General features: G+C 48.3%; 1 protein-coding gene across 1 annotated transcript in view; it reads left to right on the top strand.

Moving 5' to 3' along the window:
• Nucleotides 1-23,977, top strand: part of LRP1B (LDL receptor related protein 1B) — a 564,327-nt gene that overhangs the window by 410,130 nt on the left and 130,220 nt on the right. The window contains exons 42-43 of the mRNA XM_038750885.1: nt 17,002-17,191; nt 20,436-20,640. Coding sequence (XP_038606813.1) covers nt 17,002-17,191; nt 20,436-20,640 — 395 coding nt within the window. The remainder of the gene's footprint in view (nt 1-17,001; nt 17,192-20,435; nt 20,641-23,977) is intronic.

The raw sequence follows: 23,977 nt of genomic DNA, 5'->3' as shown, positions 1-23,977 counted from the left end.
ATTATGTAGCACATTTCCAGCTCACTAAAGCAGATTCCCAGTGTATAAACAAGCCATTATCCCACTCCCTGGAAGCAGATCCTGCTAGGACCCTAACAGAACCGGGATGAGGGTGAGGTCTGAGCCCGAGAAACCACACACGAATATCCCCTCCTTGTAAGACCCTTCCTCTCACAGTGATAGGCTTGGAGCCACCACAGACCTACCAAAACTCCCACCACTCAAGAAAAGCCAGAATGTTATGGGTTCTATTCCTGACTCTGCCACTTGCCTCCTGTGTGACTTTGGTCACTTCACTTCTCTGTTCCTCAGTTACTTCATCTGTAACATGGGGATTGAGACTGTGAGCCCCATGTAGGATAAAGGAATGTGACCCACCCAATTTTATTGTATTCACCCCAGCGCTTAGTACAGTGCCTGACACAGAGTAAGCTCTTAACAAATACCATAAAAAATAAACAAAAAACTCAGCAGACTTTGGAGAAAAATATGAGTTGTGTGCCTATTTGAAAATATTTCTTGTGCCATATACATTGTCTTGCCACCCCGGGGAGTTAAGCCATTGGAAAATAAACGAGATTAATGGTCCCAGAAAAGAACTCTTCTCAACGGATAACTAGAAAGGAAATACATTTCTTCAACACAGATCAGTTTCCCCAGGGGTCCTTCTTCTCTAGAACTCTCCCAAGCTTTCTGCTGAGACTTACCCACCAGCTCGAGAACACGCTGGCATTTCTGCAATCCAGAGGACGCCCGTTTACATTAGGGGCTTTACCGTCAACAAACCAGGCAGCACCATATTTACTTTTGATAAGTACCAGACAAATCATCTCTCACAGGAGAACTGTGGGCATCAGCGAATTCCTTTGGGCAGGTAAGTCTATTTATTTTGTGAAGGTGAAAGTAATATGTTTTCTGGTCTACAGCGAATATCTAAACCTTTACCTTTTTTTATATTTATCCTGTATAATACTCCAGGCCTAGGATGATGAAAAAATGATTACTCGGCTCCGTGAAGCACTCTGTGAGCCAGATAGAGTTCAATTGGAAGACTGATTAGCATTGGGGAGGCTCTGTCATTGCCATAAAGTGGATGAGTTAGGTCTTGAACCAAATGTCTTGGATGGGAACCAGAAGCAAAATGAATGAAGACCCCCAGGGTCCCAAGGCTACCTATTTCCCAGTAGTCCGTTGGCTTCTCCAAGACAGGAAACATGGGTCTAGTTAGTTTCTGGCCATGGGACAAAGAATGAGTTTGTATCCTCAGTGGGTGTCCAGGAATTACCATCAATAGATTGAAAATAGATATCTCTCTCTCTCTCCCTCACTCTCTTGCTCTCTCCCTCTTCTCCCTCTCTCCCTCCTTCTCTCTCTCTCTCTCTCTCTCTCTCTCTCTCACACACACACACACACACACACACACACACACACACACACAGAATTTATCCCAGTCTGCAGGAAGTCCAAGGGGAGTTATTGTTAGGGGGAGCAAAGCCAAAACTAACGGGGAGAATAAGTATGGGCTTGGGAGTCAGGAGGTCATGGGTTCTAATCCCAGCTCCACTACTTGTCAGCTGTGTGACTTTGGGCAAGTCACTTCACTTCTCTGTGCCTTAGTTATCTCATCTGTAAAATGGGGATTAAGACTGTGAGCCCCACATAGGACAACCTGAATACCTTGTATTTATCCCGGTGCTTAGAACAGTGCTTGACACATAGTAAGTGCTTAACAAATACCATAATTATTATTATTATTTGAGATATTGTTAATCAGGCAAGACTCCCTAGAAGAAATAGGACTTTGAAGATGGAGAAGAGTAAGGTCTTGTGAATATCGGGGGGCGCTGAGGGGGAGAGTTCCAAACTGGGGGTAAAGAATAATAATGGGGGAGCCTCTGGCCTCTGATTTGAGAATGGTTTCATTTAGAAAGTGAACTTGGTTGAAAGCAGCATGCAAGCTGGAGAGTGGTGAGAGATGAAGGTGAACTCGCATCTTAAATAGGCTCTCCTTCGGTAACATGATTGGATATTGTGGCCAGGGAGAGTCATTAGAAACTCCAGTGCAATGAAAGGTATTTCCCACTTTGACTTGATGAACATGTTTGTGCCTGGTTCTAGTATTGGAACATGGACTTGTACTTGATTGAAAGTTGAAGCACTTTAGTAAATTTCCTGTGTCTGGAAATGATTTGCTCTATTCTTAACCAATCCCAACCTCCATTTCTCCATCAAAAAGATGTTAATCAGAATACTATCCCATGACAGTATTCCTGTATTTTAGTCCTGCAAGTAAGCACAGACTTGAACAAGCCTACTATATTCCTACCAGTCTGCTGGTAGCATTAGAAGGAATAAATCAACTTAGTCTTCTGCCCTTTTTCCCTCTCCCTCCCCACACCACACAGACACTGCCCATTTGCCTCTCTCTGAATTGAATCGATGTGTTGAGGCATGGATTTCTTAACTGAAAGGTTTGTTTTTCTTAGGTGTGAGCTTTGACATTGATGCATTTTGCTAGGACGTCATCTTTCACAGGATAAAATGAAGAGCTGTGCATAGCAACACTGCTCTGGTTTTGAACTTTAAGTGTTAGCAGCGATAGGAGAGAAAATCCATTCACTCCTAACGTAAAGTGACAGGTCCTGTGATGTATTAGCAAACTTTACCCTGTCTGCATTGGTTAGGGCCGTTCTAATGAGGTGACTATTCTTTCCAACTCAATGAGTCCACTTTGACTATTGAGGAGACTTTTTGCTTCCAATTCTGTTTTCTGTTTTCTGAGTGTTTTAGGGCTTGGGTGACAGGATTTTTGTTAACACTAGACACCACTCATCCCTACTGGTTCTAAGGCATTCAATCAGCTCCCTCCCCCATCAAAATAAATTACAGTTAAGGGAAGGAACAGATTATAAAGATAGGTATATGAAGAAGTGGGGTAAGTGCCTAGGGAGGACAGACTCAAGTGCACAGATGACAGGGGGGAAAGTAGGAAAGAAGAGATGACAGTTTTGTCTACCCAGCCTCTTAGAATGGAGAGGGAGGGAGGTAGCTCGGTTTTTTTGTCACAATTATTAGACATCATCAGCAGGGTTTTCTAAGCGTCCATGGTGTGCAAAACCCCAGCTAAGCACTTGGGAGAGAAAAATAGAAGTAAATCACATGTTCTCAGGCCTCAGGGGACTTCGAATCAAATGAAGTCGACATAGAGACAAAAATGATTTGCCATAGTGGGAGCAGGAGGACAACCAAAGATATAACGTGTTGCCAGCTTGTACTTCCCAAGCACTTAGTACAGTGCTCTGCACACAGTAAGTACTCAATAAATATGATTTAATGAATATAACAGGATGTAGGCAGGAAAGACTAGAACGTACACTATTTGCTCTCACAGTTGCCTATGTACCTGTCTATAAATGATATATTATTTATTTCTATTAATGTCTGTCTACCTCTCTAGACTGTAAGCTCACTGTGGGCAGGGAATGTATCTACTAACCGTTGTACTATCCCAAGTGCTTAGTGCCATGCTTTGCACACAGTAAGCAATCAATAAATACTACTGATGAGGAGGAGGAGGTTCTATGACTATTTTTAAGCCACATCTATGACTATTTTTAAGTCGGGTGTGGAGAGCATGCTGGGGTGGAAGAGGAGAAGGGTCAGAATGGAAAAGGAACACAGCCAGCTCCCTCAGGGAGGTGGGGAGTTTCTTCAGTCAGAAGGCTGCTTGTGGGTAGGGAGAGGGGAAGCGCGGAGCGGGGTTGAATTTGTTGAGTTCCTATGGTATGTAGCAGTTGGGAGAATGTAACAGAACTGAGACACAGTTCCTAATGCCCTCTTTAAGTTTCTCTTCCCATTCCCCTCCTTTCTGCTTCCTTTTTCCTCCTTTTTTTTCCTCCTGCTCCTCTTATTGCAAGACTTGGTTCTTTTCTGACCCCTGGTTTTATGTTGCAAAAGTAATGCATAATATTGGGGTGATTATGCTATTAAATAAAACACGATGGATTTGTTAAGTGCTTACTAATGTGTCAGGCACTGTTCTGAGCGCTGAAATAGATACAAGCTAATCAGATTGGACACAGTCCCTGACCCACATGGAGCTCACAGGCTTAATCCCCATTTCACAGAGGAGGTAACTGAGGCACAGAGAAGATAAGTGACTTGCCCAAGGTCACACAGCAGGCCCCTCATACTTAGACTGTGAGCACCATATAGGACAGGGACACAGTCCAGCCTGATTATCTTTGTGTCTGCTCTGGCGCTTGGTACAGTGCTTAAAATATAGTAAGTGCTTAACAAATAACATAATTGTTATTATTATCGTTATCATTATTATCATAGTAAAATATGCCTTCAAATTTCCATTTAACCAACCTGAAGGGGAGAAGATGTGCAGAGGACAGTTACGGAAAAGACTTTGCCTCTTATTTATGACATTTATTTAGTGTTCACTGTGTGCTCAGTGCTGGAGGTAGAAAATCAAATAGGCCCCAGTCCTTGTCCCACTGGAGACTTGCAACCTAACGCTCCCGTTTTACTGATGAGGGAAGACAAGCCCAGAGAGGATTAGTGGCTTGCCCAAGGTCATCCAGCAGGCCAGTGGCAGAAATGGGACTAGAACCCAGGTGTCCTGACTCCCTGCCCTATGCTCTTTCCAATAGACAACACTGCCTCTTTACTGCCCTTGGCAGTTGTTATCTTGGAGAAGCAGTCTGGACCAGTGGAAAGAGCAAGGGCCTGGGAGTTGGAGGACTTGAGTTCTAATCCCAGCTCTTCTACTTGCCTGCTGTGGCACTTGGGCAAGTCACACTTAACTTCTCTGTACCTCAATTTCTTTGTCTGCGGGATGGGGAATTAAATACCTATTCTTCTGCCTACTTAGAATGGTAGCCTCATGTAGGTCAGATGCTGTATGTGCCCTGTTTTATCTTGTTTTCACCCAATGCTTAGTACAGTGCTTGGCACAAGTAAGCACCTAACAACCGGCATAATTAATATTTTTATTGGATCTCATTACCTTTGTCATTTTGGAAGTGTTTCTTTACTTGGGCAATTTCTGAATTATTTTTCCCTAAGGATACTGTGAACTTGAAAGGATAATTTGCTAGCTTTGGTGAATGCTTATATTAGAAGCAGGTGGCGTGTGACTAGGGGCGGGTCTCCAGGGAACAAAAAATTGGAGCAGTTTTGACTTTGTTTCTTTGTCCCCTTCTAGACTGTGAGCCCCCTTCTAGACTGTGAGCCCAATATTCGGTAGGGACTGTCTCTATATGTTGCCAACTTGTACTTCCCAAGCGCTTAGTACAGTGCTCTGCACACAGTAAGCGCTCAATAGATACGATTGATGATGATGATTACAATAGAGTTGTCAAACCCATTCCCTGCCTACAAGGAGCTTACATTGTAGGGAGGGAGAGAAATTAATTACAGATAGGGGAAATGGCAGAGTTTAAGGCTATGTACATAAGTGCTTTGGGGCTGGGGATGGGCTGAGAATCAGTAGTATATATTGAGTGCTTACTCTGTGCAGAGCACTGCAGTAAGTGCTTGGGAGAGTAAAACCCAGTGGAATTAGCAGACATGTTCCCTGCCCATGAGGAGTTTACAGCCTACCATCAAAGTGCCTAAGAGGTACACACCCAAGAGCCTGGGTGATACAGTTTGGGTGGAGAGGAAGGGGTTCCACTTTATTCCAGGTGTCAAGCACATGAAAGTTATGGGAATTCATGTATCCTAGGGGCATGGAGGAGTGATGGTAAGAGTGAACTAACATAGCGTGACCGTTGGTCTGCATGAAGTGAAGGCCTGCACAAGGCAGTTAATCTCCTATCCTTTGGAGTGGAGAAAACCCTCCCTGGACAGGATGGCCTAGTGGAGAGAATCAGATTGTGCGAATTTGGGTGAGTCAGTTATCCTCTCTGTGCCCCAGTTCCCTCCCCTGCAAAATGAAGAGAAGTTCCCTGATCTCTCGACCACTCGCTTTCAGCGCTTAGAACAATGCTTTGCACATAGTAAGCACTTAACAAATGCCATTATTATTATTATAATTATTGGGATAGGAAGTGACAAGGGGCAAGGATGCCTCGTGGCAGAATAAATAATATCCCCAGCTTGCAGCAGACTCACAGCAGCAGCATCTGAGGGTTTGCATCACTGACTGCCTCATGAAATTGGGGCTGAGACAATTCCCAGCGGGGGTCAGGAGCAGAATATTTCCCTCTTTCACTTCCCCAAAATGGAAACCTAGATTCTCTCTGTGTCGGTCTGTCAGAGGCCTCCGGGTTGGGTGGAGGGGGTGGCCCAGAGCCCACTGGGGCAGGAGCCAGGGCTGACTGGTCCAGAAATCCCATATGGTCCAGGACCTGCTCACCATCAGATCAGTCAGGGAAGACAGATGATGGATCGGTCAATCAATCAATGGTATTTTTATTTTCATTCATTCAGTTGTATTAAGTGCTTACTGTGCAGGACACTGTACTCAGTGTACAATATCACAATAAAGTGACAATCCCTGCCCATAACGAGCTCACAGTCCATTTTGAGCACTGACAGTGTGCACAGCACTATACTAAGCTCTTGGAAGAGCACACTATAACAGAGTTGGTAGACATGTTCCCTCTGCATAGGAACTTACAGACAGACAAGGGCTCAGGAATCAGGATGCAGAAAGAGATGTGGAGGCAGGGACCGTTGGGGGAGACGAGGGTGGATGGGTGCGGGAGGGAACTCCACATTAAACAGTGCTTGGTACATAGTAAGCGCTTAATAAATGCCATCATTATTATTAAATAGGGTCTTCGAGCCAGTGCCCACAGAAAGTCTGCCCCTAGGAGCCTCTGAAACCCCCACCCCCACTTCCAGAACGAGATAGCTCCAAGCCCCCAGCACCGCAGCCCCCTCTCTGCGAAAGGGCCGCCCCCGGGGACCTGCTGGGGACCTGCCGAGGACCTAGCCCTGCTCCCCACAGCCACTCCCGCCTACTCCCTGACCTCATCCACCTTTGAATCTGGTAGCGGCAGAAGATGAAACAGCTGGGAAGCCAGCAGGAAGAGCCAAAGGAGCGAGGTTACAGGTCCAATTTACAAATGTTTCCAGGGAAAAGTGGAATAAGAAAAGTTACCGAGGAGCCTGAGATATGATGTAATCTCCTGAAAATCGAGTGGCCGGTGCCTGCAGAAGGATTTGCAGCATGGCTTCATCAGTGCTCCCAGTACCGCCAGCAGCACTACTGGCACCACAACTGCCTCAAGTGCCACCCAATAATAATAAGATAATGATGGCATTTATTAAGTACTTACTATGTGCAGAGCACTGTTCTAAATGCTGGCGAGGTTACAAGGTGATCAGGTTGTCCCACGGGGGCTCACAGTCTTAATCCCCATTTTCCAGATGAGGTAATTGAGGCACAGAGAAGTTAAGTGACTTGCCCAAAGCCACACAGCTGACAAGTGGCGGAGCCAGGATTTGAACCCTTGACTTCTGACTCCAAAGCCCGGGCTCTTGCCACTGAGCCACGCTGCTTCTCTGCTAGTACCATTAGCAGCATTACCGGCAGGACCAGTGCCACCAACAACACTACCATCACCACCAGCGCTGCCACTAGTGCCACCGGCAGCACTACCAGGGGTACCCACAGCCTCACCAGCAGCACTACTAGCACCTCCACCACCACCAGCAGCATTACCAGTTTCACCAGCAACATTCATTCATTCAATCGTATTCATTCATTCAATCATATTTATTGAGCACTTACTGTGTGCAGAGCACTGTACTAAGCACTTGGGAAGTACAAGTCGGCAACACATAGAGATGGTCCCTACCCAACAGCAGGCTCACAGTCTAGAAGGGGAAGACAGACAACAAAACAAAACATATGGACAGGTGTCAAGTCATCAGAACAAATGGAAATGAAGCCAGATGCACATCATTAAGAAAATAAATAGAATAGTAAATATGTACAAGTAAAATAAATAGAGTAATAAATCTGTACAAACATGTATACAGGTGCTGTGGGAAAGGAGGTAGGACGGGCGGGATGGGGAATCTTCTAGACTGTAAGCCTGCCTTCTAGACTGTGAGCCCGCTGTTGGGTAGGGACCATCTCTATATGTTGCCAACTTGTACTTCCCAAGCGCTTAGTACAGTGCTCTGCATACAGTAAGCGATCAATAAATACGATTGACTGAATGAATGAATGGGGAGAAGGAGAGAAAAATGGGGGCTCAGTCCAGAAAGGCCTCCTGGAGGAGGTGAGCTCTCAGTAGGGCTTTGAAGGCAGGAAGAGAGCTAGCTTGGTGGATGTGCAGAGGGAGGGCATTCCAGGCCAGGGGGAGGATGTGCACCATCACCAGTTCCACTAGTGCCAGCACTACAAGATCACCAACACCACCAGCAGACCATGGCTTATTCTTGCTTTCTTCATTTTCAAAGACAAGAAAAAATACCTGACACAGAAGTGTCCTACTCTTAGTAAACTGCCTGTTGATGAACCAGAACTTCAACAAACAGTAAAGTATGCATGTATTTGGACAGTTTCCCATACAGTGAGAATTACCATCCACAGAACTGAGCAATTGTCATAATAATAATAATAATGGTATTTAAGGGCTTACTATGTGCCAAGCACTGTTCTGACCCCTGGGGTAGATACATGGTAATCAGCTTGGACACAGTCCCTGTCCCATTTGGGGCTCACAGTCTTAATCCCCACTTTACAGGTGAGGTAACTGAGGCATAGAGAAGTGAAGTGATTTGCCCAAGGTCACACAGCAGATAGGTGGCGGAGCTGGAATTAGAACACATGACCTTTTGACTCCAAAGCCCGTGCTCTGTCCACTAGGCCATGCTGATATGTGCAGGGCATGCTATTGGTCACCTGCTCAATGCAGGGTACTGAATTACACACCTGGAGAACCCGCAGAAGAGGTGAAGAAAGGGCCCTTGCCCTCCAGGAACTTGCTGGCTAATGGGGGGAGTTTGCCAGACCCAAATCCTAAACACAAAAGCTAAAGGAGCACAGGCATTGTTACTCCTTTATTGTTGATTTATAGATCTCCCTGGGATTATAAGGAATGAACAAGACATTTCAGAGTTGAGCCATAACCAAGGAAGTTGGGGGGTTAGGGAAGGCCTTCTGGAGGAGGTATTTGAAGGAGGAAAGAGAGTGCAGTTTAGTGGAGATGAGGAAAAGGAATTGTAGGCAGTGGGGAAGGGGGAGAATGGAGGGCCACTTCCAGATGCAGGATGCGAGTCTGAATGGACCAAGCCCTGATCCAGCAAAGACAGCTTTCGCTATTCGCTTTCCATGCCCACCTTCAGCACGAGTTTCTCTGAGACTCCAGGGGCATGTATGTGCAAACAGAGCTCCACCATGTTTAGTTTTCCGAGGGCAGGGATCCTGTCTCCAGATTCTACTGGACTTTCCGGAGTGCCTAGTTCAGTGTTCTGTGCAGAGAAAACCAATAATAATAATAGTGGTACTTGTTAAGCATTTAACTAAGCACTGGGGTAGATACAAAATAATTAGGGCCCACATGGGGCTCACAGTCTAAGTAGAAGCGAGAATGGGCTTTGAATCCCCATTTTACAGATAAGAGAACTGAGCCATGGTGAAGTGATGTGATTTTCCCAAGGTCAAACGGTAGACAAGTGGCCCAACCGGGATTAGAACCCAGGTCCTCTGACTTCCAGGCTGGCCTCATCTAAGTCATAGATGAGTTTTCTTTTTCCACAGTTGCTTCCAGGGTCAGCATTCCCCAGCAGCAGCAGTTTGCTTAGGGCACGTGGCTGTTTGTACACAAATCGATGACAGCTAGTCATTGATGGGCCAGCGCTGCATTGCTAGACTGCAAATGGCCTGCAAAGCTGAATCCCTTTATAGTCGAGTGATTTACTATGCACAATAAGCATATTTGCCCAGCTAATTTAAATCCCTTGACAACTTGGACTGTGTAGTGATTAGAAGGCAGGAAGAAGTCACATTAGAAGTGAGGTCAAAATCTCGATTGAAGGTAGACAAAAATAGTCCCACCATTGGCACTGGGTGGTTTAGCTCATCCTCTGCCTGAACACAGGGTGCCGGACCCCATGACCCCTGAAGGTCCCTTCCGGCTGTAGCGTTCTCTAGAAGTCTGGGATTTGAGTTGTCAGCGGCAGCACTGATTTCATCAGAAATTTATTTATTTTATTTGTACATGTGTATTCTATTTATTTTATTTTGTTAATATGCTTTGTTTTGTTCTCTGTCTCCCCCTTCTCGACTGTGAGCCCACTGTTGGGTAGGGACCATCTCTATATGTTGCCAACTTGTACTTCCCAAGCGCTTAGTACAGTGCTCTGCACACAGTAAGTGCTCAATAAATACGATTGAATGAATGAATCAGAAGCCATGGGGTGGACTAAAGAGACCTGTGGGTCTGGAACCTCGACACCCCGAGTTCTGGCCTCAGCTCTGTCCTTGGCCTGTGGGATGATCATGAACCAATCACCTCACCTCTCGATGCCTCTGTTTCCTCATCCGCAGAATGAGATAGTAATGCTTGCCTGCCTCAGAGATGGTGTGAGGACAAAGATCTACCAAGTAATGGGAAAGTGCTTTGGAATAATAATAATGATAATCATAACAATAATAGAGAAGCAGTGTGGCTCAGTGGAAAGAACATGGGCTTGGGAGCCAGAGGTCATGGGTTCTAATGCCAGTTCCACCACTTGTCAGCTATGTGACTTTGGGCAAGTCACTTCTCTGGGTCTCAGTTACCTCATCTGTGAAATGAGGATTAAAACTGTAAGCCCCACTTGGGACAACCTGATCACCTTATATCCCCCCACCCCCACCCCGTGCTTAGAACAGTGCTTTGCACAAAGTAAAAGCTTAACAAATGCCATCATCATTATTATTATTAATAGTATCTAATTGCTTACTAAGTGCCAAGTAGTGTACTAAGGGCCAGGGTAGATACAAGATACTCGGATCCTGAAGGGCTGAGAAGGAGGGAGAACAGGTTTTGAGTCTCAATTTTAGAGATGAGGGAACTGAGGCACAGAGAAGTTAATGATTTGCCCAAGGTCACAGAGCAGGTAAGTGGCAGAGCTGCAATTAGAACCCAGGATCACTGACTCTAAGGCCTGTGCTCTTTCCGCTAGACCACACAGGAGAGCGGTTCTGTTGAATTTAGCAGTGGAAGTCCTACTCTTGGCCGGGCTGGGCAGGATCAGGGTACGTCCTCTAGCCGAGGCAGATCAGCAGTGACACTATGTACTGAGTGCCCACCAGGAGTGGTGCACTGGACTAGGTTTCTGGGAGAGTTCAGCAGAAGCCCAAGCTCAGATCCCCACCCATGACCATGATCTCTCTTTTAAAAGCCCAGGGGACAGTGATATGCTAAAGAAGCCCTGACCCCTGGGGTGGTGATCTAGAGGCTTCAGTGTCATCCGTGGCAGACCGGACCTTAAGACTCCAGACACCCTGAGAGAGGGCCCCTTTCTGAGTTGAATCAAAGACCGAACTAATTAGGCGATCAAATCCTACCGTCCTCTTCGCAGGACGAAATGTTAACCATCCTGCCATTCATCCTTTCTCTTATTACACCTCCTTATTGTTTCTATAGATCCTTCCTTTTGGCTACTACTGATTTCCTGCCTTAGGGCGATCAGAGAAACATAGAGGAAGGGTAAAGAATTAATTAAAGTTCTGATGGTGCAATTAGCCCTGAATGGGAACAGTTAAAGCATCACCTCAGATGTTCTATTGCTGTGGAGACATTATCTTCTCTTCAAAACAGCACATGCTGACCACCTGTTATCTCCTGCAATGGTAGGCTCCCCTGAAAACCCCCAGCCCCCCTATGCTCATCCTGCCGCAGCCATTGGCAGGCTGTGCCCAGAAAGGTAAATCGTGAGCACTAAAGAGATGGTAAATAAAAACCAGGGCAGGTGTTTAATGAGTTGGCGGTGGTAAAGCAACCCCAGAAGTTCTTAGCTAAATGGAATGTTTGTGCGCACTTTTATGGCCTTCCCTTTGTTATGGTCTTAAGATGCTAATTCCGCAATCTTGATGCCATAAATGACTGTATTCGGCCTGAGAGCCAGAGGGGCTGAGTGCAGAGATTTGGATAAAAGGGCATATCCAGGCGGCTGAGCAGGTCGGAGTCAGTCAGTCATATTTATTGAGCACTTACTGTGTGTAGAGCACTGTACTAAGCGCTTGGGAGAGTACAATACAACAGTCAACAGGCACATTCCATGCCCACAATGAGCTTACAGTCTAGAGAGGGAGACAGGTGTGAATAGAAGTAAATTACAGATATGTGTGTAAGTGCTGTGGGGCTAGGAGCGGGGAATGAATCTAAATGGAGCAGGCCAGTGGGGGGTGGGAGTGGATTCCCTGAGCAGACTGGACCTTTCTGCTGAAACATAAGGGGCTTTGGGTGGGAACAGAGAAACAGAAGCAGCGTGGCTCAGTGGAAAGAGCACAGGCTTTGGAGTCAGAGGTCATGGGTTCAAATCCCGACTCTGCCAATTGTCAGCTGTGTGACTTTGGGCAAGTCACTTAACTTCTCTGGGCCTCAGTTCCCTCATCTGTAAAATGGGGATTAAGACTGTGAGCCCCTGTGGGACAACCTGATCACCTTGTAACCTCCCCAGCGCTTAGAACAGTGCTTTGCACCTAGTAAGTGCTTAATAAATGCCATTCCAAAAAACAGGGCCTGGGCTCCACCTGATTACCTCAAGTCTTCGCCAGTGCACAGCACAGTGCTCCACACATTAGTGAGTACCATTATCATTAAAGGAATTGAGGAGAGGGGCCAGGACCAAATCAAAACTTCTCACACCTGAGATCCCATCCCAGAGCCGAATAGTGACCAACCTCTACTTGAGCTTCCTCGATTATTGATCTGCCGCGTGTCTGTTGAGGAGAAAAGTCAGATGAAGATCAGCGGGACAGTATTTATAGTCTGCATCTCATCTGGGGGATGTAATCCATCTTCGTTAAGTTCAGCAAAAGTGATAGATGGCGTTTGGCAGCGTAATGATATGATCACTCTACCATCGCCTCTTTAAATCATAAGCTGTTGCTTTCTGTTGTGTAGATATTCAATCAGTTACACACCCCATTACTGATTTAATTCAGAATGTCAGTGGCAGGTGAATAATGGGAGTATTTGTATATTAATATCATATTGTATTAATGTTCCCTTCATTTAAATGTGCTATTCATTTGAAAATCATAAACTGTTGCTTCATGGCTCGGATAAATTGCATCGGCACCGTGGGCTGCTAATGCCGTTGGTGTTTTCATTCAGCGTGTCACCGAAACAAATGTGCTGCTTTTCATTTGCAGCCCCCGTGATTCCAAACACGGGCCAGGGTCGATGTCGTTGAGACACCCCGGACAGGAGCAGGGAGTCCCTTCCCTCTCTGCCCCCGCAAAACGGGCTCAGCAGCTCGATGGGGTGGCTGCAGTAGATTGTCAAGTTACAGGGCCGGGATGGAGCCAGGAGAGGTTGAAGTGGTCTAGTGAAAGATGGGAACTGGGTTTGGGGCAGCATGAGGAGGCCAGGAGAGAGAGGAGGGGAGAACAGAGGTGCTGGCATAATTGGCCTCGAAACTGTAAGCTCCTCCTGGGAGGGAATGTGCCTGTTTATTGTTTCATTGTATTCTCCTCAAGGCTTAGTACAGTGCTTTGCACACAGTAAGCGCTCAATAAATAGGAGGCTCAAGAGAAGCAGCATTGCCTAGTGGATAGAGCACCATCCTGGGAGTCAGAAGGACCTGGGTTCTAATCCTGGCTCTGCCACTTGTGTACAGTGTGACCTTGGGCAAGTCACTTCACCTCACCCAGCTTCAGTTACCTCATCTGTAAAATGGGGGTTAAGACTATTAGCCCCAAGTAGGACAGGGACTGTGTCCAACCTCATTATCTTGTATCTACCCTAGTGCTTAGAACAGTGCCTGGCACATAGTAAGCATTGAACAGATGCTATTAAAAAACAATCACTCATGGTATTTATTAGCCTAGAATCCACTGGGCTTACAATCTGCTAAACATCATGCTAAGCGCTGGAGTAGACACAAGATAATCAGATGAGATTTAGTTGCTGCCCCACGTGTGTCTCACAGTATAAGCTGCTGAGCTGATTTATTCTTCTCATTGTACTTATGAGGAAACTGAGGCCCAGAGAGGTTAAGGGATTTGGCCGAAAGTTCATACAGCAGGCCGGGGGCAGAGCAGGGATCTTCTGACTGCCAGTCTCAGGGTCTGCCAAATAGGCAATATGCTGCCTCCCTAGTTTTGCACTTCTACTACCCTATTCTATCATTCTCTCCTAGGTGCTTAGTACAGTGCTCTTCGCATAGTAAGTGTTCACTAAATACCCTTGATTGGTTTGCTGCATGGTTGGAGGTCATCTGCAACTTGAGCTTTTCCTTTCTGAGGCCTTCCCACTGAGCTCACAATGTGCCTGTTAGCTACTGTTAAGCCATTTCCCCTGGTTCCTCCCCTTTGGTGGTCGGTGGTCTGCTCCTGGCCTGTGAACCCTTGACCTGTGACTCCAGACCCCCCTCAGTCCTCCCTTCTCCAGGCTCAACCACCATTCCTGGCTCTGGGAACCTTTTGTCACAGAACATGTTTTCTCCCGGCCGAGAACCGTAACTCACACCTTCCCCCTCCCAGAAATAACCTCCTCTTTCGCCCTTTCTTCAAAAACCTTAGTAAAAAAAAGAAATTCCCCCTCATTTTTACTCTCCCTCATCAGCCATCCAAGCAATCTTACCATATCTGTAGGTTGGTTTGTTAATCGCTTGTCTCTTATTTGTATATGCCTTCTCCCTCCAATGTGCTGCATTTAAGAATGGGTGTTTAACGTCAATCCCATGAGACTGCAAGCTCTTTGAAGGCGGGCATGCACCTTTTACATCCTCTCTGTGTCTACCCCCACCCCACACACATACCCCAGGATTTTATCCAGGTAGGGTGCACAGTGAAAGCTCCAGTGATATCCTGGTAATGAGCATTTCTGATCCTGACCTTTGCTGACTTTTGATTTTTCACTCCTCTGCTCTTCTTCCTCCCTTCCTTCTTGCACTCTGGTGCCACACTTATTTCCTGGCTGTTCTAGAAATCCTCCAAGTTCGAGTCCACCACCACCCCTCCCCTCTTCTCATCATTCCCCTGAGAGTTAGATTCAAAGCCTTCTCTGTTCCCACTTGTTCCAAGTTCTTTCTTTTTTTCTGTTTTCAGCTTGTTTCAGCCTGACCCTCTGTCTCAATCATTTTTCTCTTCTCTCCCAGAAAAAACAGGTCTTTTTTCTAACTGATTTCCTCCACTTACCAATGCCTAAAAGACGAAGTTATTATTGAATTTCCCAGCAATAGTTGCCTCCTGTCACACAATTCCTTCTACCGCCACTCAAGAGCTCTCGGCAGTTTCCCCGTGTGGTGTGGAGAGAATCTCTCGATCCTTGCGAGTTTCCTTAAAGAGAAAGAGAGGGGGAGGAAGGAGACAGAGGAGAGGGAGTAGAAGAGAGAAGGGGGAAAAAAAGAGTCCTTGCCTTTACATTTGGTGAAACGATTCAACAGCAGTCTGGCGGGTGTCATCATTTCCCTACCTCCTGGGATTCGAATCTTAGATGGCTGCTTGAAGCCAATCACTTCTCTGATTTACACTCCCTTCCCGTCATTGATCTTTCCCGCGTCTCCTTGGTCTTTGCGTACCACGTCTCTCGCTCTTCCCCCTGATTTTCCGGTGATATACGCCTCCAACGGTCTGCTGGCAATTTACTGTTGAGAACCTGTCTTTTCCCATCTGTCTCTCTGCCACTTATTTCACTATCCTGGAGAAGGAAGGGGTGACGAAATTGGTACCTGAATCTGGGTGATGTGCAGGCACTTACCCAATGAAAACACAACAGGCACAAAAGGTTATTCTCAATCCACAGAGAGGCAGGGGGGCTGGGGGTGGTGGTGATGGTGGCTCCCCTGGGGAGAGGTTGCCTCCCTGGAAAGACTTGTCCCTTGAGTGATTTGCCCAAGGTCACACAGCAGACAAGGGGTGGACCTTGGGTGGGAACCCAGGTCCTTCGGACTCCCGGGTCTGGGCTCTAACCACAAGGCCGTGCTACTTCTCTACTTGTCTACTTGCCATGCTACTTGTCACTTAACTTCTCTGGGTCTCAGTTACCTCATCCATAAAATGGGGATTAAGACTGCGAGCCCCATGTGTGAAAGGGACTGTGTCCAACCCAATTTACTTGTATCCACTGCAGTGCTTAGAACAGCCCTCTGCACATAGTAAGCACTCTATAAATGTGATTTATTGGTAAAGCCGACAGTTTGCCTAGGCAGATTTGGAAGTCAATGAAACTGCTCTTATGCAAACGACACCTCTTCCCTACCCCCTTCCAAGTGGACCCTTTGTGGAGAGTGGCAAGGTATTAACTCCATGGATATCAAGCCAACCCCCAGCACCCCTTATGAAAGTTAGAAGAACAACTTTCTGCAAGTGGGGTAGGACATATGTGTGCTTCCTCAGGAGCTGACCGCATGGGTCTTGGTGAGAGCCAGCCTCCCGGGTGCCTGGGTGCCCAGAACTGGAAATAATTACTCTGGGTTTCAATGTCGCTTTTATTTATTGGAAACTGGGAAGTCCCATTCATCTTTCCCTGACACGGAAGGGGCCTTAGCCTGCTACTCATTTCTTTTGCATCTGTTTCTAGATCCCATTTTTCATAGGAAATGGAAGAGCAGGCCACTGGGACTTATTAAAAATGCCCGTCAGATTGCCAGAGGGGGGGAAAAATATCTCATTTAGACCCAATCCAAGCTAATTCTTTGGACTGCTTTGCCGAGGTGGTTCTGAACTGGGGGATGGGAACAAGCGGAGGGGGATTGACCAACTAGGTTTAAACCCCATGGGGCACCGACCACCCCCTGGGCCTTCCCTCCCGGCTCCCCCACCACCCCCAGTCTCATTCCCAGGAGTCAATCAGCCTGTGTGTCTGTCAGATGTAGGGTCGGTGGAAGGACTGGCATACCACCGAGGCTGGGATGCTCTGTACTGGACCAGTTCAACCACATCGTCCATCACCAGGCATACGGTGGACCAGAGGCGACCGGGAGCCTTCCGCAGGGAAGCGGTCATCACCATGGCCCAGGACGACCACCCCCACGTATTGGCGCTGGATGAATGCCAGAAGTACGTTGTGCCTTTCCCTTTTCCCCTTCCCTGTGGGCCCTCCACCCCAACTCCACTGGGGTTCTCAAGGCACCCTAGCCCCAAGTTCTGAAGACCACCCCTCATGTGGCTCCTGAGGGTTGAGTTGTGAAGACCCCCCCACCTGGGTTGTGAAGGCCCCCTAAAATATGATCTAAAGGCTGTCACCTTGTGGTCTTACCCTCCACTGGGTATGGCAGGCTGCTCCCTGGGTTCCAAGGGTTTCCCCGCCCACCTCCCCACAAGGTTCTGAAGTGATTCAAAGGCTCTGGCCATTCTAGGAGAGAACCACTCCAGGGCCCCTCTCACCACAGCCTGGAGCAGTCAAATGCTGCCTGGTGGGGCTTGGGGAGGGAGAGAGAGGGGAGCACCAGAGGGGCTGGGACTAGGCCTCCTCGGGCAGGGGGGTAGGCTTCTAGGTCATCGTTCAGGGTTCCTCATGTCCCTGAACCCCTCCCCATGGGGAGAGTTCTGCTTGCCGCCCTACCCTGACCCTAGCAGGCTGGGCTGGGCAAGAGAGCTTTGGTGACTTTCTGGTTCATATTCAAGTTTCCATTTAATTTCCCTGCAGAACCACTACCCTTAGGGGGACATACTTCTGGAGGGGGAAAGTCCCCACCCTCCCTTGAATTTACCTTAAAGTGAAAAAATTGTGTGTCCCCCACCCACTATATCCACTCTCATCGTGAGTGACAGTGGGCTGCCCAATCAATGCGGCAGAGCCCTCCTCCCAAGCAGTGTGGCTAAGTGGAAAGAGCACAGGACAGAGATGCAGGAGACCTGGGTTCTAGCCCTTAGGTCTGTCACTGACCTGTCAGGTGACCTGGGCCTCTGTTTCCTCACCTATAAAATGGGGATCTATAAGAACACAGCCCCCCCACCCCCCACCCCACCCCCCCACACACACGCACGCACACCAAGAGCAAAATAAGATAAGTCACATAGAAGCACTCTGGAAGAGTCATAGTACCGTCCAAATGGAAGATGGTGTTCTAACTACTAAAGCCTTTGTTGGTGGAGCTGCAAAAGTCACCAGAGGCCCGAGGGCATAGTCCCAGAGAGAATTTCATGGTCAGTGGTCACCCTGGGGTGTGACATAATAATAATAATAATAATTTCCACCCCAGCCGCTCCAATGGATGCAGCTCGCTGAGCTGAGCTGGAACTACCCAATGCTTCTCTGTCCCTTCCCTGGTCTGCTCCTCATGAGCACCCCAAAACACCCCATGGATTGCCCAAAATGTTGAGCAGCCACAGAGGCCTCCATTCTCTGGAGGTATGTCAACACCAGCAACTGGGGAGTGGGTGGATGCCATGCAGAGGAGAGATCAGACAATTGCAGATGGATTCGCAAAACACTCGGTCTGGGGAACAGGGCTCACCAAGCTGGTCTGGCTGTACTGATTCATATTCTCCTCCAGGTATATTCAAAAAGTATATTTAACATCCAAAGACTCCCCTACAGAATCGGGTTTGAAGACATGAATCTTTCTTACACATGCACACATCTATATTTATGCATATATATATATAAAATGAATTCATATTTATGTACATATGTATATACATATATTCGCACATAGATGCATTTTTAAGTGAACACATTACCCTTTAAAGCGTTGCTTGTTAACAGCCCATAAATATTTTTAACTGAAGCACATATTTCTCCTTCTGCACCACCCAGCAGAAGCTCAGATGCCCATGGTTGCAATTGCCACAAAATTTGTAATGAAGAGGGCCAACACGGAGAGTCCAGATGCTGTTCTTGGTTACAGTGTGGGAGTCGTTTTAATTAGCAAACCGAAACTGATTGAGTTGTGAATTTCCCGGGCGCATGGACTTAGTGAAACAGCAGACCAGAGCCTGATGCCATCTCCAGGCCTTTAAAGGGACAGAAGCTCTCTGGGAGTCTATGGTAAATCTCCGGTAGACTATGAGGCATTTGGGTTGGCTACTGGCCCATCCTGAGTGCAAGGACTAGGTGGCAAGGCGCTAGATGAACTGGAGGAGAAGAGAGGGAACAGAGAGGGAGGAAGGAGGAGAATGGGAGTAAACAGTCAGTCAGGCTGTATTTATCCAGCGCTTACTGTGTGCAGAGCACTGTACTAAGCACTTGAAAGAATACAGTATAACAGACCCATACCCTGCCCACAATGAGCTTTCAGTTTAGAGGGGGAGACAGACATTAATATAAATATAATACAGATACATACATAAGTGCTTTGGGGCAGGGAGGGAGGATGAATAAAGGGAGCAAGTCAAGGAAATGCATGAGGGAGTGGGAGAAAATGAGAGGAGGGCTTAGTCAGGGAAGACCTCTTGGAGGAGATAGGGTTTCAATAAGGCTTTGAAGGTAGGGTGAGTAATTGTCTGTCGGATATGAAGAAGGAGGTCATTCTGGGCCAGAGACGGGATGTGGGCGAGAGGTCAGCAGTGAGATTGATGAGATTGAGGTATAGTGAGAAGTAGCACCTGGGCACCAGATCCAACGGGTGGAAGGAACAGAATTCTGGTATCCAGAAATGAGCCCAGGTTGGTGGCAGACAGAATCTGGGGAAACAACTTTCCAGCATTCTTCCTAACAGGAGAGGTCATGCCCCAGGGGCCCAGGGTTAAGGGAAGCTGGAGAAACCAGAGCAGAAGGGCCTGAGGGAGACTGGAGGTGGTGGGCCCACCCAAACCCCAGCGCTGGTGGTGCCCTTGTAATTCAGAATGGGCTTCGGTAGTCCGGCTGGACTCCCCGGCAATTGGACTGAGGGATCTTCCTGCTGACCAAGGTTAATTCCCATCCTTGGGAGAGCAAAAGACAGGGAGCAGATGGCCGTGGTCCACTGACCCTCCACCCAGCCAGCTTGTCAGTGGCCTGGGGCTCAGGAAAGCGTGTCTCTGGGGGCCGAGGAAGCTGTGCTTATCCCCTCCTGCGCTCTTGCACTGACTGAAGACCCCATGCAGGGAGGCGATGTGACAGACCACATGTACATACCAGCAGGCTCTCCCTGCTGAACCTTGTGGACTATGGGCACCGCTAACCTGCCCTAATCACCCCTCTCCGGCCACCTGTCCCTGCCCCACCCACCTGCCCAGACTCCCATGCCAGACAGCTCTCCAGAGAATCTCGCTGCAGCGCAATGCAGTGGGGATGGCAGATGGAGAAGCTGCTGTATCCGTCGATCAGTTAAGCTCAACCGGTCCCGGTTTTCCATCCCGCCCTCACTGTGGATTCCAGCCTGATGTTCTGGACCAACTGGAATGAGCAGCACCCGAGCGTCATGCGCTCCTCACTGGCCGGCAGCGGTGCCCAGGTGGTCATCGGCACAGACATCCTCACCCCAAACGGGCTGACGGTTGACCACCGGGCGGAGAAGCTGTACTTCGCCGATGGCAGCTTGGGCAAGATCGAGCGGTGCGAATACGATGGATCGCAGCGATACGTGAGTACGAAGGTGGCAGCTCGCCAGCGGGTGGCTCGCAGAGACTGCAGGCGGGAGGATGGTAGTGGCCATTGGCTCAGTGGGGGCAGGCTGGCAGAAGGGGCCTAGCACCTCTAGATAATAAGCTGGTTGGGCAGGGAATGTCTGTTATATTGTTATATTGTACTCTACCAAGCACCCTGCACACAGTAAGTGCTTAATAAATACAATTGACTGGCTGACCTGCCTACGACCTCACAATGGGAGCCACCATCTTCTGGGAATAGGTCCAGGGGAGGTCGAGGTGGAAGGAGAATTCCCTCTCTTTGCTCTCTTGGAATTGGAACCAGATTCGAGGGAAGTGGGGTTCATTTACTCATTTATTCATTCAGTCATTTATTGAGCACTTACTGTGTGCAGAGCACTGTCCTGAGAGCTTGGGAGAGTACAGTATAACAATACGCAGACAAATTCCCTTCTCACGATGTGCTTACAGCCTAGAAAGGGTCAATGGTTTCTGTCCATTATCATCATCCTGATTGAAGGGGTTATTATCCTGGGAAAATCAATCAATCAATGGTACTGACTGCTGTGGGAGCAAATGAGTTTTCCGAGAGAATGGGCGTAAATGGAGACTAGAAAGTGACTCAGAACTGAGCCTTAAGAAACTCCCACAGTTAGGGAGTGGGAGACAGAGGTGGGGAAAAATCTGTTGTCTCCGATTTCATCCATCCATCCACCAATCAATGGATTTGATTAAGTACTCAGTGTGTGCAGTGCACTGTACTAAGCATCTGAAAGTGCTTCATGGGACCTGGTGACATGAGCCTCACTGAGGGAAGGGAATCATAGTAGATGGAACATGGGACTGAGATTCTTCTGAATCCAGGCTCTGCCACTTGTCTGCTTGGTGACCTTGGGCAGGTCACTTCACTTCTCTGAGCCTCAGCTATCTCATCTGTAAAGTGGGGATTAAGACTGTGAGCCCCACTTGGGACAACCTGACTACCTTGTGTTCCCCCCCACCAGTGCTTAGAACAGTGCTTGGCATATAGTAAGCCCTTAACAAATGCCATCATTATTATTATTACTATTATTATTATTATCAATATTTAAGTGCTTACTATGTGCCAAGCTTTGTTCTAAGCACAGGGGTAGATACAAGTCACTCAGGTTGAATGCAGTCCCTGTCCCAACATGAGGCTCACACTCTTAATTCCCATGTTAACAGATGAGGTAACTGAGGCTCAGGGAAGTTAAGTGACTTCCCCAAGGTCACATAACAGACATGTGTTGGAGCTGGGATTAGAATCCAAGTCCTTCTGGCTCCCAGGCTTGTGCTTTATCCACTAAGCCTGCTCCTCATTCCCTCCCGAAATGCCTGTGATATAGATGCTCAGTTCAGTCCACTGGGCTAGGCATGTGGGCTGGACTCGCTTTCGGTCCCAATAGTCCCAGAAAAGATAAGGTGAGTCCAGCCCCTCACCCACCTTGCAGGAGCTCAGAGTCCCTGCCACCCAGGCCCCCCAAGCCCGCCAATCTGAATTTGCCAGGAGGCAGGTCACTATGCTGGTGTCTAGACGGGCTTGGCATGGTTGCATCATCATCATCATCAATCATATTTATTGAGCGCTTACTGTGTGCAGAGCACTGTACTAAGCACTTGGGAAGTACAAGTTGGCAACATATAGAGACAGTCCCTACCCAACAGTGGGCTCACAGTTCGGGGAGACCTATAGGGATGGTCAAACAATGACAGCTGGGACCCCAGCACCACAGGAGAGAGCTATGGGGAGTGAGCCAGCACCAGTCAGAGTGGAGTCTGGGCTGGCCCTGACCCCCCTCCCACCCCCCGCCATCCCTGAGTTTGGATCCGCTGAGCTGCTCCTAGTGGGATGCCTGCAAGGTCTATGCTTTCCTCTCCCAGGCAATCTGAGCCAAGGTGGGTCTCCCGCTGGAGGGGCTGGGGGTGCAGGCATCAAGACTCCACCAGGCAGCTGCTGCCGGGAGGCGGGTGGGCGTGAGCGCCGTGCAGCTGCTTTTGTCAGGAGGAGGGCTCCAGCAAGCATCCATCAGCTCCCTGCTGGGGCTGATGGCTCCGACTGAACCGCCTTCTTTGCCGGATTCCGCGAAAGGATTTCAGGCAGTGAAGGGCAGAGGCCGGTGGGAGGGGGAAGGGGCCATGTGTCACTGGTATCCTGCACTCGGCCCCAAGGCCTGACAGTGAACCAAAAGGTAACTTCAGCGAACTAGACCAGGGGTCCAGCCTGGGATTCGAGGGCATGAGGGCTTGGACTCTTAGGCAGCATCAGTGGTTCCGGTGCCCAGTCCATCTGGGCCATGGGTGGGGGCAACGTTGCCCTTGACCATGGCAGGGCGGGGATGACTCTCAGTGAGGTTCAGGCATCTCCAGCAGTTGCTCTGCTGGTCAGCTCTCTGTGGGGGTGATAAAGATTCAGAATGAGCAGGACCCCCGGGCAGGGGCAGAGGATAAGTGGTCGGCTGCCTCAGGCCCCAGGTTTGCGATTTCTCATGCAGCTGGGCAGAGGGGCTGCTGTCAAACCACAGGGCCTCTAAGGTGGCTGCTGAGCCTCTGAGGTGACCGCTGAGCAGCCTTTGAGGTGGCCGCCGAGCAGCCTCTCCACCTCGTGGGAGGCCCAGCCTCGGCTCTGGCATGTGTACTAAGCTATTCCACCAAACTTGTCTCTGATGCTATCCCAATTTTCCACTGCTTGGGAAAATTTCTGGGTCTGTCTCCTTCATTGGAGGGGAAGCTTCTTGAGGGGTGGGGTTTTTTGTTTGTTTTAGTGGAATTTGTTATGTACTTACTATATGCCAGGCACTGTACTAAGTGCTGGGGTAGATACCTGTTAATCAGATTGGACACAGTCCCTGCCCCACAGGGCTCACAGTCTTAATATCCATTTTACAGATGGGTAACCAAAGCACAGAGAAATGTAGTTACTTGCCCAACGTCCCACAGGAGATGTGGTGGAGCCGGGATTAGAACCCAGGTCTTTCTAACTCCCAGGCCTGTGCTCTGTCCAATAGGCCGTGCTGCTTTCCATATGTCCCATGTCTTGTGCTTCTGTTGTGCTTTCCCCAAGGCTTAGAACAGTCAGTGCATTACACATAGTAGATGATCAGAAAATACCTTCACTACTACTACTAGTAGAGACAGCGTGTTTCTGGGATTTAGGAGTCCAGAGTCTCAGCTTTTCCACCGGTCTGCTGGGTGACCTGGGACAAGTCACTTATCTTCCTTGAGTCCTCAGTTTCCTCATCTGCACAATGGGAATAATAAACCCTGCCTCTCAGGAATGATGTGGAAAATGGAAGCATGAGACGATTTCAAGGT

The sequence above is a fragment of the Tachyglossus aculeatus genome, chromosome 9 (assembly GCF_015852505.1).
Source record: "Tachyglossus aculeatus isolate mTacAcu1 chromosome 9, mTacAcu1.pri, whole genome shotgun sequence".
NCBI classification, from domain to species: domain Eukaryota; kingdom Metazoa; phylum Chordata; class Mammalia; order Monotremata; family Tachyglossidae; genus Tachyglossus; species Tachyglossus aculeatus.
Note: the sequence above shows the minus strand (reverse complement) of the source record. Positions and strands in the feature narration are given on the sequence as shown.